Genomic DNA, 14,929 nt, shown 5'->3' on the forward strand with positions numbered 1-14,929 from the left:
ACCTTCCTCAGGAGCAAAGCTGCTTGGCTTGGGACAGCACTCTGGTAGTTTAGGGCTACAGTGGCATTTTCCCTAGTGGGTACAGTAAAGTAATTTGTATTTGTACAAACCTGTAAAGAGAGCATCTCCCCTTCCCCAGATGCTCCCAATGAGTCCATGTGGCAGTGCGTTCAAGATGCAAGCCTGCCCCCTTGACTGAAGGCATCTCTGCATTACAGGAGTCTCATGCTTCTAGATGGGCCAGAAGGAGCAGAAAGGCAGCTCAGAACCACTGCCTCACAATTGCCTGCTGCGAAACTGAGGACAGGAATACTTTTTTCCTTCTGACCTATCTCTGTTATCAATATCACAAAGTAGGTGGCACTGAAATTCAGCCATGCAGCAGTGAACTGTAGCAGGGACACTGCTATGAAATGCCAACTTTTCTGGATGTATGCTTTCAAACCACTGTAGTTTCTTGGACACCTTCACATCTAAATGCAAATCTAAATCTAGAGTTACCATGCAAAGCAGGTTACCTGCATATGCTGACAAGAGAAGCAATAAGCCAAGTATGGTTACCTGAAGAAGAAATCAGAACAGACTCATATTTTTAACCCCAAACACACCAAAGCCACCCTAGAATTGCATTGCTCAGATGGAGTTCCTTTTACTAATACCCCAGTTACCTTTTCACCTTCCAGCTTTAATCAGACACAGAGGCAGAGAAACACGGCCCATCTCCTGTCCCTCAGAGTGTGTATGCATTTCTGTAGTCAAAATGGGACAGAACAACGCCAGGAAGATTTCACTTATTCTTAGTTCAGGCTCTAAGAATATTTTATATCTCAAAGGTGAAAAAATGATGGAGGTAACTGGACTCGTGGTGACCTACAAGAAAACACAAACCTGACACTTTAACATCAGATATCTTGATATTCTTTTTAATTTGGCTTCCCCACTTTGCAGTCTCTGCCAAAGAACTTAAACAAGTTTAATTTTGCAAGGAGCTGAACTCCTGCACATACTGAAATCAGCGTGCTAAAATCAATGGCAGATGAAGACATTCATTTTGCAGAGTAAAGCTTTAAGTTTAAAACAGACTAATTAGATCTCAAAGGCAAAAGCTTTATTGGTCGAACCTGGCTCAAAGATTGCAAAAGGAGAGATTAAGAATCACTTCCTTTGAAGTGCTTAGATTGTTCGGTTTGGAAGGGAGATAAATCCTCTGCTATCAGGAAGTTTAACCTCTGACTGAAGGGGTTAGGGAAAGGTTTCCCTCTGAATAGGTTATTTTGGAAACTCCAGACAAAGGGTGCTGTTTACTATCGAGCTGCCTGTGCCCATCCAATCCTTGCTATGAAACCAGAGGCTGAATGCTAGGACAGATGGCCCTCTAGCCTGACTGAACTGTTGTTGGAAAACTGTATTTCTGTATGATGAGAACAGACTTTATAGTGAAAGATCCCTATACAAAAGTAAGTACATGGAGATGAAGAGCATGTACTCCTTGTGAAGACCCTGCAGCTCCCTGGGCCTTAGTTTTCCCAGGTGACAAAAACGAAAACGATATCTAATGATTTTACTGCATACAAGTATATATGTGGGTGCATGTATAAATGGGCTCAGATGGCAACATCTTAAAATGATCTTTAATCTCAGAACTGGGCACTAGGATTGAGTCTCTGTGCTAAGGCGTGCTGAAGGGTGCTCATTCTGTGCAGGTCTCCAGACTAAGCACAGCTGAGGTGTTTCTTAGTTAATTAAAATGATTTAGAGCATGTAGAAAACACTTTGGAATTAAGAAAAACCAAAAAAAGGCACCCTCCTACAATTCTAACTCTTGTGCATTTTCTTTTCAGCCCCTAATACCAAACAGCATTTGGGAGTCTACAGAAAAGTGTGAAATGGCAACCTGTGACAGTGGATTACCAGTTGCATGCACATTGTTAGAACATCATCAGACTTGTGAAAACGCTGGAACAATCAGGACCACCAAGCAACTGTCAGCCTGCTCTCTGTCAGTGAGGTGCAACACACTCCCAAGCAGCACTTGCAGAGGGATTTAGGCTGCCTATTTTAATAGCATCACTTTGCAAGAAAAATAGAGTTGAGCAAGAATTAAAAGAGGTTTTATTCCATTACTCGCCTTTCCTTTTTATCCTTTTAGAAAGAGAAATACATGTAAAGCTGAACAATTCACCTTCAGAACCCCCTAGCTTCCTTCAGCACACCTGCATCTTGCTCTCACTGTAAGGTAAAAGTAACTCAGGGCAATTTCTTTTCATCCTCTTGGTGCAATATAAAAACGTGCTTAACTGCAGTAGTAGCTAGATGAGACAGCCAAGATCAGGACCACATTGTGCTAAGTACTATTTGCCAAACAAATAGGAAATGAGATGTGCTTCCCCATGGGGCTTGTCGTATATATAGACAAAGTCAAAGGGATGAAGCAGTATTATCTCAAGCTTACATCTGGGGGACTCCAATCCAGGGGGATTATAATAGCTTGCCCAAGGTCACACACAGGAATCTGTGGCAGAGTTGGGAAATGAAGCAAGAGCTTCCCAGGCACAGGCCGATTCACCAGGCACAGGATAATCTCTAAAGTGGAATGTTTCAGCCCACAGTCCGTACCGGTTTCAGAAAGCTACTGGGTCTGAGTCCTCATCAAAACTGCAGGAATCGCATAATTTGTGCATCAGCTACACACGTGCTGTGAGTGGGATGTGGTTCTTTATTAGTATTACTGCGTCCTTTCTAAAAGAGCATAATTAAAGATGGCAAGTTGCATATTTTATATGATTCTTTACTATGTGCTATACATGCCAGGAAAGTTGCTTTTCAACTAGCTGCATGCCTCCGCAGCTCCAGGCATGGCGGTGTGTATTGCTGCCCTCTCGTGTAAACCTCGTTGTAATTGCAGCGTTGTGACAGAGCTAAGGTGACAAAATTATCTGGTGCCCTGCGTGTAGCAGTAACCTTTCACACCAGCCGCACAGCTAATGGACATGGCTACCGTTCTCATTTTGCCGTGTCACTGTCTGGCCCACGCTTGTTTTGTACATGAGACAAACTACACGAGAATGGAGAATCCAGGTCATAGTCTTGGTAACCATGATGCAGATTTGCTAGGTCAAGAGAACAGTTAAGACAACTTGTAGCAACAAAACGTACTTAAAGGTCAGCTGCTGTTATCGGGTTTCTCTTCAGCTTTCCAGAAGGACTAGTCCTACCTCACTGATCAAAGTTCACCTCAGGTTGGTTGTAACTGCTGAAGTCAAATCATCTTTTCTAGGCACATAACACTTAATGAAAGCAGTTTTGGTATACCTGATAAAAGGGATATGCTATTGCAGGTTGTGACAGGCAGTAATTTCTGACAAGCTCCACAGGCAACAACAAAGAAATTCCTATTATTCCCCACTTAAAGACTGGCCTGAATTTTATGTTAGCAACAGCTATGGATGGGATACCATGTCACTGGCTCTAAAGCTCCATGATTCTTCACTTTCCATCACATGGGTAGTGAAAGGGACTCCAGGGCAAATGGCAAATACGAATGAGGTTAAAGTTGTTTTCCTTGGTGTATGTCCATTTTATTTTTTTTTTTTCTTACTGTTTTAACCAGAAGCCCTCCCTTTTAAAACACCCAGGCAGGTAATTATCTGCACTCATTTGTATGTCACCGGGTAAGGTGTTTTGTTTTTTTTTAAGTGGACTTTTCATAAGCCCAGATGGAGCTCTTCTGAATATTTTTCTTCAAACTTTTGCTCATTAAAAAGAAATCACAGAAAACTTTTCTTCCTTCCACCTTGACCCAGGATTGAACATTAGATCTTTTATATTGCATTTTCTCACTAAGTCTTCCAATTACTTATTGCTTTCCTCCTTCTGCAGAAGAGCGAGACAAAGCGCAAGCACAGAATAGCAAATGCAAAAAAGATGTACAGAAAGGAAAAACTATAGCTTGAACAACAGCATCATTCTGTGTTTTGCAGGAACAGTATCCATGAAAGCATGCTCTTGGGGAACAAGCCAATACATAGGTAATTAATAAAGTAATTACATTATGAGATTGGGGTGTGGGACAGAGCTTATAAATGTTGCAGGCCAACATGTTTTCAACTCCACTTCTCCTTAATACACCTGTGACTCAGAGGACTGGAAACTGAAATCAAAGTCTCTTAACCCATGTGGACTGAAGCAAGTACTGGAGATTAAAACCCAGTGGCCATCTCCCGCAGCTGAAAACCCATTCTTCCGTAGCTGTATGTCACCTCTGTCAGTTTCCATATGACTGAACAGAAAAGCATGATAATGCAGTGATGACACTATTGCACTCTGCCGGAGATTGAGAAATTCCTGCAGCTTTTCCACAGCCAGGGATTCAGATCAGAAAAGCCTCTAGAAATCAAACTTTAGTTTGCATGAGGGATGAACATCTGTCCTAGCCAGGAGTTGGTGCACAGCAAATACACTTCACAGGAGAGAAACACCAGGACTGTCTGTATGACAGCAAGGAGGCTTTTTCCCTGGAGAGGCACCAGACAGACCCACTGGAAGTGGCATGGAGACACCGGCAGTCTCTGAGTCGATCAGACAAGTGGTGAAGTTGCCTAATTATCATCTCTGCTTGCATCTAATTCTCGTTGAACTAGCACTTGCTGCAGAGGCTGTTTTCAAGTCACCCACTGGACAGTACAACCCTGCAGTTTGCTGACCTGACAGCACACAGAACAGGGAACTCACTGCAAAGGATGGGAAAAAGTGCACTGCATACTCACCTGGAAAAATGGAACAAGACCAGCTGAGATTGTCTCCATCCAGTATTTATGGAGAAACCTAATGATGAAGCAGTGGCTGACCTAGAAAATATTCATTAACACTAACTGCAATGCCAAAGGTAGCAAATATATAATTCTCAAGTAATAGGGAGTGTTGCTCACAGAGCCCTACTTCAGACACTAGGCAATGTAGTTGAAACAATCATTAAAAATTTGAATTATAAAGAAATACCACCTAGCTGACAGAGATGTGACAGGCAGAACAACTCAGTACAGCTTTCTAAATGAAATGGACCATTGATTGGTCTAGTTTTGCAACTCATTAGTGGTCCAGTTACACTGAACTAATTAGTGCTGCAGCAGTCATGCACAAATGTACCACTTTGTTCTTTAAAGGCGAAGAAAAAGATCAGAACTGTGAGCTGTACCGAGCATGCTGGGAAACTATAGTTACCACAAACCCCAACACGGAAGCAGGAAGGGGCACCTTTCCAGAGCAGAGGTCCTCTGCAACTTATGTGGCACCACCAATATGAATGTCACGTGCTAGGGCTTTAGCAAAGTTCACGACACTCATGATCGCATTGGCAGTCAACAGTGCTACTACTGTGAGGTCTTTTCCTTTCACATCTAAGGAGATTAGGCTCCAGTTGTCTTAGGAAAATCCATCTGTTGGGATATTAGACTAAGGACTGCATTTGGATGGCTTAAAATCACAAGTTCCCAGCTGCAGCAAGTTCCCTGTATTGATTAACTCAAATGATCTTCACAGGCGCTCTAGTCTTCAGCACAGTACCTGAATCAGGTCTTCAGTTCCTGTTCAAAGCTTAATGTTGTCCTGCTCCCTGAAACATTGGTGCACCTTGTATCTGTTGTGTGATGATCCTGTATGTTCAGCTCCAACCCCCAATCTTCTCCAAACATAGCCCTGCCTCTTTGCTTTAAGTTACACTGCCTCTGAGTCACTGATCAATTCTATCTTTTCAGGATTAATACTAATCTTAGTAACAGTTCCTCAGTTGAAAACAAGCTTGCAATTCCATTCTTTTACAGCTCCTGGGCTGTATCTACTTAAAAATACAGCACGTGCACAGTTTATGGTAGAGGACCTCTCCTGTCTGCCAAAACGCCCTACATCAACCAGTTGCGTCTCTCACACCTCTACATAAATTGCCATTTAGGCGGGTTCATTGCACCCTAATGCTTGGCACATCTCCACTTCTGAAAGTGTCTGAGCTCCAGGCACACCAAACTTTACCTTGGCCTGCTTTCAGGCCAAGTGCTCTTTGACAGGCAGAGTTCCAGTAGCTGTCATGAGATGCACGCGAGATGAACAGTGAGTGCAATTCCAGCAAACCATGAATTGTAAAGACCCAAAGTTTCAGAGGGGAATTTATTGTGTGGGAGCATATCCCAATATATTTTGTTAACCATTCATGAGGATAATAAAAAATAGCTTTTTAAATGACAAAAATATAGTTACATATAGTACAGATTTTCATCTTGCATTGAAGCAGAGCAGTAATAAAATGCTCACTTGTGTTTTCACAGTTAGTTTGCATTGCTTCTCTAGGTTAAGGAACAGCAACTCAAATCTTCCAGTCAGAACCAGTAGTTTCACAGGGTGATCAGGAGGGTGAATGTTCTGTGCATTTTGATACCCTTAACAATAGGGCAAGCATACTGGATACATCTTGGAACCACATAAATTTCCAGAGGTACCAGCTACACTTGAAACGAGTCACCCTGGCTGCAACTGAAAGACTTTTGTATCAGAATATGTTTTTAGGCCCAGTTCAGAATCGCATCTATGGAATACTCAAGAATGTGCTTAAATTCCATTTGGTTCAAAGGGCTCCCAGTTGATCCTCTGGGACCACCTGGGACCACCTCGTAAGCACTGCACACTGACATGAAGCACTAACCAGCATTTGATTGCATGGGTAAGCTGCTTTCAAGACCACAAAGGATTCAAACATTCTTCAGCACTCCGCTTACTTGAGACCTAAATGCATTCACTGCATGCATACATTTATGTACATACTACACACATTTAACACCAGCCCCTCCCCACAATATTATTGCAATAATTTGTTGCTGGTATAACAGTTTATATACCAAGTTTCACTTAGTTTTCTATAAACAGAGAAAAAAACAGCTGGAGAGAGCTAGAACAGCTTTCAATCAGTCACTATATTGGCACTGAAAGCTTTATTTTGAAAACTTAAAGCAGCAATACTGAATAAATAGACAGAATGATTGTTTTGTCATCTCCATACAACTGATGGCCTTCATCCAAAACATTAAAATACTGTAGCAAATAGAATAAACATGCATGTTTCAATGTTCTAAGAAAAAAAAAAAAGGAATATAAAAGTAACACTTTTGATACTTATTTTAATACAGTACAGACCATTAGAGACTATTTTCTGGAAAAAATATCTGACTACAGTTCGTTATTTACATGGATCATTAAGGCCCAATTCGCTCAAGTTAATGCACATCAGGAATTTATATGCTTCAAGATAACTCACTAAAATTTACAAGATCAGGTTTTTTACTCATATGATCCCAGTTCACTAAAATAACGCAATACTCTTCATGCTAAAAACAAGGCAATTATTGCCCCAAGAGGAGACTTTTATTTCACTAAAGGATCTTTTCTGTCTTACCTCACAACAAAAGCATTTGTGCATATTGCTAATGCTAGTGGTAGTTCTCTTCTTCAAGAGCTTCCTTCCAACTTGATAGGGTTCAGAAAAGCAAGTAATCTCAAAGCTAACAGACCATTTCCAGAAGCAATTCAGGCACTTGGGAACCCAAGTCCCACCCAAAGGTAATGGGAAGCAGGTTCCTAGCTGATTTTTCAGACTGGGACTCAGGTTTCTCCCTTGTTCAGAACATTTATGCTCGCCTTAACCTACTGGCTTTTCAAACTATCACCATTCTCAGCCCCCCTTTTCCCTAACAACATAGCATCACCAGCAAGAATAAACTGTATCCTCATGGATGAGAGAGGTAACACAGTTAATTTCCATTAGTAGTAAGTTACAGGAGTTCTCCACATAAACTCCTTGTGCACTGGAAAATAGTGCTTGTGTAGTCAACTATTTAACGCAAGCAAAACACCCTGTTTTTATCATGCTGCCCAGTAAACCATATGGCACTTGTTAAAATTAGTGTGTGTAGCTTCCTTGCTGCTAATGCCCCATAAGCAGATTTGAAACACTTCTGAAACGTGTTTTTCTACATTTGTAAAGAAAGAGTGAGGTTCTGCAGTTGATCAGAAGCAAAACTCTTAATGCCATGTGAGGAATTCTTATAACTGTAATACATTGTTCAGTTCACATTAATGCAAGGGCATGCCATTTCTTTTTGGTATATTTACACAGAAGGTGGAAATGCTACAGAACTTCAGCCTGGGTGAAATTTAACAAGAGGAGCATGGTGAGGGGCAAGGGAGTTTGTCAGTGCCTCACAAACGACAGGTCTGGGTATCAAAGCCTCTCCTTTGACATAACAGTGGCTGAAGCTGTAAACATTTTCCAGGTCACCTTGACATATGCTAAAGCCCTGACAAGGAAGGCCCACTCAGAGATGATGTGGTGGCTACTCCTGAGCCAGCTCCAGGCTGGCCTCTCCATCAAACAGCTGCTGCAGTCAGCAGGTGCTATTTTTTAACTTAAACAGCAAATTCCTTCCTTGATTCTATTACAAAGCCATAACTCAAGTCCTCCAAAGCTGCTCTTACCCTTCCTTTTAAACCTTTTCCTCCCCCCTCCCTCTTACAGAATAACATGACAGAGAAAAAGAGCAGTTTTTATGATGCAAGAGTCCAATTCAGCTCAGACTGACATCTGTGGGAGATGGACCAGCCACAGAGTATGACAAAAACATCAGCTGGGTAAAAGTATGCTGATCTGCCTTAAAAATACTTCACCTCAGCACTGGACTGAAGTTGCAACAGACTTTTCCTTGTGTTTTCCCCCATCCCCATGCAGCATAATTTGGGCCAGACTTTGCAAGGTGCTGAGTGCCTCAGTTCTCTAACATCAAGAGGTGATGCAAGATACCCACTGGAGAGGGCCATTTCATTTCTGTAAATTGAACTCACAATGTAAGGCATATATGCTCAAGTACCTTGGACAGATATTGTCCCGAAACTATGTATATTTTACTTTCTTTTTTTTAATATATATATATATATATATATATATATACACACACATTCTTTTTTTTTTTAATACAAAGTTATGGGCACAGTGGACATGAGCAGAGAGTTGTGATAAATGAACAGTAAAATCTGTGAGCACTGCCAAGATTCCTCAGGTAAGAACATCTCGTTTTCCAGTTTGCTCACAAAGGAAAATAAAAATAATTAAAAAAAGACCTGATAAGTTAAACAGTAAAAATTCAGAGTTCATTTGGAAAGGTCCTTTATATATTCACAGCCTTATCTGGTGCTGTTAGTCTAAATACAGCAGCATTTTTAGAATATATGATGCCATTAATAAGTGGAAAAGGAAAAAAAAAATGCGTTAAACACTCAAGAGTCCTTCATCTTCTACTACACCTTATAAAACTTCCACTTGTCAGGAAGCTCCTTTTTTAAAAAAAGGAAACTTCATGTAACATTTATCTGCATATCAGTAAACCAACACAAGAGGATGCCAAGAGTTAAAAATTCTTAAGTAATTTCTATGGCAAAAAGATTGACGTTTCCTACCAGTGGCAAAATCCTGACCCTCTCAAGGGCATCAAGAGTTCTGTCATTCTGGCACTAACTGAAGTGCAGGTTATTCTACACAGTGGCAAAAGCATGGTGACCCCTCTCACCTCCAGGTGGGGATGAGGATATGAGTTGCTCTTAGAGCAGAAAAACTGAATGCCGCTGCGTAAAGCCCATCCCTTCTCATCCACGAGGCCAGACTCTTAACATATACGGTGTGTTCCACTGATGCCAGTAACTTTCTCTACGAACTTGGGGTCCACTCCAGCAATCTAATTTCAAGGCCTGTAGCCAAAATGCTACTTGGTAGTGTCTTACTTTCTGCATAAAGCCATTCTGTCTAATTCTTGCTCAGCTCTGATCGTATTTGAGTGACATCAAGATATGATAATATTCTCTTTTCATGTGCTTTGTAAAAAATGACTACCAAACCCGTGCATTTCCTGTTTGTAAGCTTTATATACTGTAAGCGACTGAGCAGCAATACATCTTCCAAAGGGACTAAACATCAGCCATTTAAGACTGGGGACCTGGAATGAAATCCTGGCCCCAACTCAGGGCAGGGGACTCTGCCAGGTTTCTTCCCTCCACAAAACATGAATGAATTCTGGAAGGCTGGAAGAGGATACTCGTTTGTTTTGTGGGTGTTTGTTGGTCTTTTTTTCTCCCCCAACAGCAAGAGTTACCGCAAAACAAGAACACTGTAATGGCTAGTGGAAAAAATAAAGTACAAAATCACACACAGTGAAAGCCTCCTACTCTCTTTTGGTAAGATATATGAAGACAACTTCTTACACTGTTCTTTTCTCAAAAGGCATATACAATGTGGCAAAATATTTCAAATATACATTCTATATAATAAAATATCATCTAACTAGTGCATCCTCAATCATATACTGGAAATACTTTTACCAAGCCAAGGTTTAAATTCCATAAATCTTTTGAACACTAGGTGGTTCATTCAAGGCAGATTCAATGGCAAGTAAATCCCACAAGCTCACTTTTCAAGCCTTAGAAGGTAGCTATGGATGGAACATGACATAATATGACCCACAACAGAAATTAACAGAGTTAGCGGTGAGAAACCATTTTAACGGTTCGGCACTCCACAGAACTCTGCACTGCAAATCACTGTATTTGATCAAACGGTGGATGTTTGTACCCACAGACTAAAGTCACCTTGTCAGACTGACATATAGCCATACATGATTATTCACAAGTTAAAAATAAAAATATAAAAGGTCAACATTCACACGTCCATTGATTAAAGTGAATAAATTAAACCTCAGGTAAGTTGCATATGTGTTTTCCTTCACCCTCAGTCTTTTATTTATGCCTATACAAGGAACAATACTTTCCCAAACACTTCTGAAGTGGCAAAAACAAATGAAGGTTTTTGCACTCTAGCTGTGTTGACAGCAAGGTCATCCTTGCCAAGTATGAATTGAGAGAGTTGCTCTGTCTCTTTAGCATCAGTGCACAGGGTATGGCTCCAAGTGGTGTGTTGGAGGAAGAAGAGAAAATAATACGGTGGCTTAGCAAAGAAACAAAACAAAAAGGAAAAAAAAAATCTTCTTCCATTCATCATTGGCAGAACAAAACAAAAGTGTATCTTGTCCAGGGTACCTTGCTAGGTCCTCTCCAGAAGAGGTATGTACTGTCATACGTAAATGCCCTCCGGGTTAAAACCAGATGACAGGGGATTCTGTAGAATCCGAAGGTTACTGGGGAGTTGCCTCGATGAGCCAGGGCGCTTCAGTGACCCAGACTGAAATGTTGGCTCTGTGTAAGAAAAACGGCAGTTAGAAAAGTCCTCACCAAGGTGGTGTCTCTAGAACACTTCTTTCTGCCTGGTGCAGTGTGTACTTAGTTCGGCACGGAAAAATTACATACCGTATACAACGACAGTTAAACGCCTGACTGGGATGTGATGAAATCCAAGACGCACACTTCCTACTCACTTCAAAACAGGATACCCCTGCAAAATGTAACTGCCCTCCCAGAAGGAACATGCACACTGATACACACTGATACATGTATTACATCTACACAGTAACATGCAGAAAGTGCTTGAGCCTACATGTCACTCACAGCTTCAGCTTCCGGCTCACTTAAAAGAGAAAGTCCATGCAAACACTGACTTTCAAAGGCCTGGCTGCTTCCTCTCCCCCCTCCCTACCCTCCCAATGCCTTTCAGTTAGAAAGTTTTCTAAAAGAAAGGTCAGAGTCAGCCAAGGAGAATGCTGAGAGAAACAGGCCCCTTGCAAGCAGGCACTGGATAAGCACAAGACAGCAGAGGCTGAGCCATGCACCAAGGGAGTTTCTGCTTATGTCACAGTTCTGATACGCATTCAAAGTGCTCCCATGCTCCTGGGAAATTCTGAATTCAGATGTGGGCATGCGCAAAATGCACTGATCTCACTAGAGGCAAAGTTAGTCTGCACATGCTGCAGTCATATGCGTAGGACTTCTGGATGGCGGGCAGCCCAGCTGGATTAGCTCCTATTCCCACGTGGCTGCTGTCTGGGATTTCTTAAGATCCAGATGCATTCCTTTTTCTACACATTCCACCAGAAGAAGATGATCCCAGATGAACAGCAATGTCAGGCATGCAATCATTCTGTGTGCCAGCTTATGTGCCTGCAGCCATAGAGGCCGCACTTGAAAGCTACTGGCCTAATGGGTTACTGATGGGTCAAACGTATGCCAATGCACAGCAGGACAGAAGTTACCTACATACTGTGCTGTATTTATAGCTTGCTAAACTCTTGGAATGAAAAGAAATATTTGACACTGTGCTTTCTTAGTATTTCACTAGCTTCTTTGTTAACAAAGCAGTCACTTAATGTATGACTGCTACCATTAAGGCAGCAGGTAAACGCATTGCCATTCCCTTCCCCGCTGACCAAAAACATTATGAGTGCTGCACCTCTCTCAAGCTCCACGTGTGGGGCTTCCACCTCAACAGGGTCTGCTGGCAGCACCGTGACCTTCGTTCCTGTTTGCTGGATGAACTGTTGCAGGTTAACCTGTCGCAGCTCCTTTGTCAGTTGCTCCAGTTCTTGCTCCCTGTCCTGCCAGGAAAGAAAACATCTGTTTAGCAGCAGTGGATAGAACACTAAAACAGCTTTTCAAGACTGTTTGCAATTGGGCAACTAACGCTTCGCCTTTTGATGAGGAAGTCCCTGACTTTCAAATCTAGGTGCAAATGAAAGAGTTGAAAGATATTTTACCCCCATAATTTTTTCCCCTAACTATCTTGTGTAAACAGAATTATACACAAACTCACACTACGACTGGGGGAGAATAGTTTTGTAGATCTGATCTAGGAGTAGTCCCCAATAGCACAGCCCTCATCCACTTTAAGCTTATGGTAAGTTACAGTTGAGGCTGAATCCAACAGTAAGAAAACCAACACAATTGATCTGAATTAGGACCTTTTAAATGGCAATTGCTTTGCCACTGATGTGTTTGACCCGTTCAGTGAACACACATCACGCAGCTGGCCTCAGCTTTCTGTGATACACTTGTGTTCCCATTCATTTGCTATGAGCTTTTGCAGAAACTGGACTGAGAAATGGAAGCCAGCCCCCCCCCCCAAATTTCAAGACAATTCTACAGAAAAATTCTCCAATTTATTTTAGGCCCATGAGACTTCACAGCTGGGCACGTGGAGACAGGAAATTCTTAACTGTCTGTACTTAGTACAGCTCCATGCTTTATGAGATTGTTACAAAGTTGCCAATGAAGAGAATTATTGTTTTTTAGGTCTGAATCGCTGAAGTACCCAGTTTGGCAGAACTAACATCATAAATAACTTGTTTTTCACATTACTTAACCTCCACAGGAAATAAGGTAAAAAAATGTTAACTATCGCTCCAAATCTTACAGGTTTAAGCTCCAATTTAATAACTAATTGTTAAACTTTAGTGAAACCTTTTACCTGAAGAAGCAGGGTGGGATTTTTTTGTTTGCTTGGGTTTGCCCTGTTTTGTTGTTGGTTGGTTGTGTTTTTTTTTTTTTTATTTTCTTTAAGTCTTTGTCTAAAAGCAGGGAGAGCAAAGTGCTGCTTCTGATCCTTAACAGCACATAGCCTCATATTGCTGGAAAGTAATGTTACTGAGGTGGCTAGAGAAAAGGAATGGAAGAGAAGAGGTAGCACAAACTACTAGAGATTTCTCCCAAGCTACTAATAATGCTGCCTTCCTGGTTTTAGCGCTTAAAACCTACTGAATTTAACAGGAACTTTCCCAAGAAAGCAAATGGAAAAAAAATAAAGCCATAAAGATTTTGAACACTGTCATAGCCTCACTGTGTGTTACTGAGGACAGGGTAAGAAGACTTTATGCTTTCTGTTAGTGCAAATCCTTAAGCACAGTGTGCCTGGAAACTTGAGACAGCTAAATAAGGCCAAAACTACATACAGTTTTCATCCATTTTGCTTTGGATTTTTTCCCCTCCTCATTTAGTGAAACCAGCTTATACTGACATGTTTTTAGGTGTTCAGGAGTAAGGATATAAAATCCCTTAGCATTTTACCAGCAGAATCGCCTTATTGCAACTGCAGCACTGTGGAACACCGTAACTGTGAGTGCCACGAATACAGCAACAATCGCAACTCAAACTGGTATGTGGTGCCTCAGTCCTATCTTACGTGGCACATTGAAATCCCAGAAGCCATAATCTTTCTTTCACCTCGTCCAGCTAGCAGCTGGACTTCCATTTACATTTATTCTTTTGTGCTCTAACACAAGTTCCAGGTGACACCATTAACTTTTAGCAAGGAGGCACAGACTGGATTCTCATTTGACACACATGAACCACAAATGCCTGAGGTGTAGAGAAAATAAAATCCTGAACACCTGAAATCCTGAACACTTGAAAGAAGAGATGCTATTCTTTAACACAAAGCCCTGTAAGCTAACACTTTAGCTCTACATCTATCTATCCAGGTACTGTTTCTGGACTGTTCTTTTTAATGCATCTATTTTGGTGGCGGACAAATCTAGCAGAAATCAGCAGTTTAGCCTCAGGGAAGGCTGTGATGGTGTATATTTCCCTGAAATTCAACAATATGAAGCACTGGAGCTACCAAAACCTAGGACCTAAATCCTCAAAATGTCTATCCCCAAATACAGGGGTTTGAAGACAAATACTTGTAAAGGCATTAGGCTGAGAGCACTATGGTCCTGTTTAACACCCAGCAGTACAACAATCCCCTGCAAACCTTGAGTGTTCATGCAGAAGGTATTGTTTGTCTGAGGTGCAGAGCACCTCTCTGGAGCAGGGTGAGGCAGTTAGATGCACTGCCGTGGGTGCAGCCATATTTCCCTGAGCTACTTTGGCTCTGGTGTTTCTCAATCACGGACTGCTGCACAGTGCAGACAGGCGTTGAGTGATTTCTCAGAGGTTACCAGGCAGTCAGGGAATGGTA

At 41.6% G+C, this 14,929-nt stretch overlaps 1 protein-coding gene across 3 annotated transcripts in view; it reads right to left on the reverse strand.

Annotated features, from left to right (window-relative positions):
- Positions 1–9,858: 9,858 nt before the first annotated feature.
- Positions 9,859–14,929, reverse strand: part of RASSF8 (Ras association domain family member 8) — an 85,189-nt gene continuing 80,118 nt past the window's right edge. For all 3 annotated transcript variants that reach the window (XM_057427945.1, XM_057427955.1, XM_057427962.1), the window contains exons 5-6: positions 12,425–12,569; positions 9,859–11,277 (exon numbers count right to left, since the gene is read on the reverse strand). In XM_057427945.1, coding sequence (XP_057283928.1) covers positions 11,156–11,277; positions 12,425–12,569 — 267 coding nt within the window. In that variant the 3' untranslated portion in view covers positions 9,859–11,155. The remainder of the gene's footprint in view (positions 11,278–12,424; positions 12,570–14,929) is intronic.

The sequence above is a fragment of the Pezoporus wallicus genome, unplaced genomic scaffold (genome assembly GCF_028554395.1).
Source record: "Pezoporus wallicus isolate ANWC-B61680 ecotype Strahan unplaced genomic scaffold, APGP_CSIRO_Pwel_v1 scaffold_3294, whole genome shotgun sequence".
Lineage (NCBI taxonomy): Eukaryota > Metazoa > Chordata > Aves > Psittaciformes > Psittacidae > Pezoporus > Pezoporus wallicus.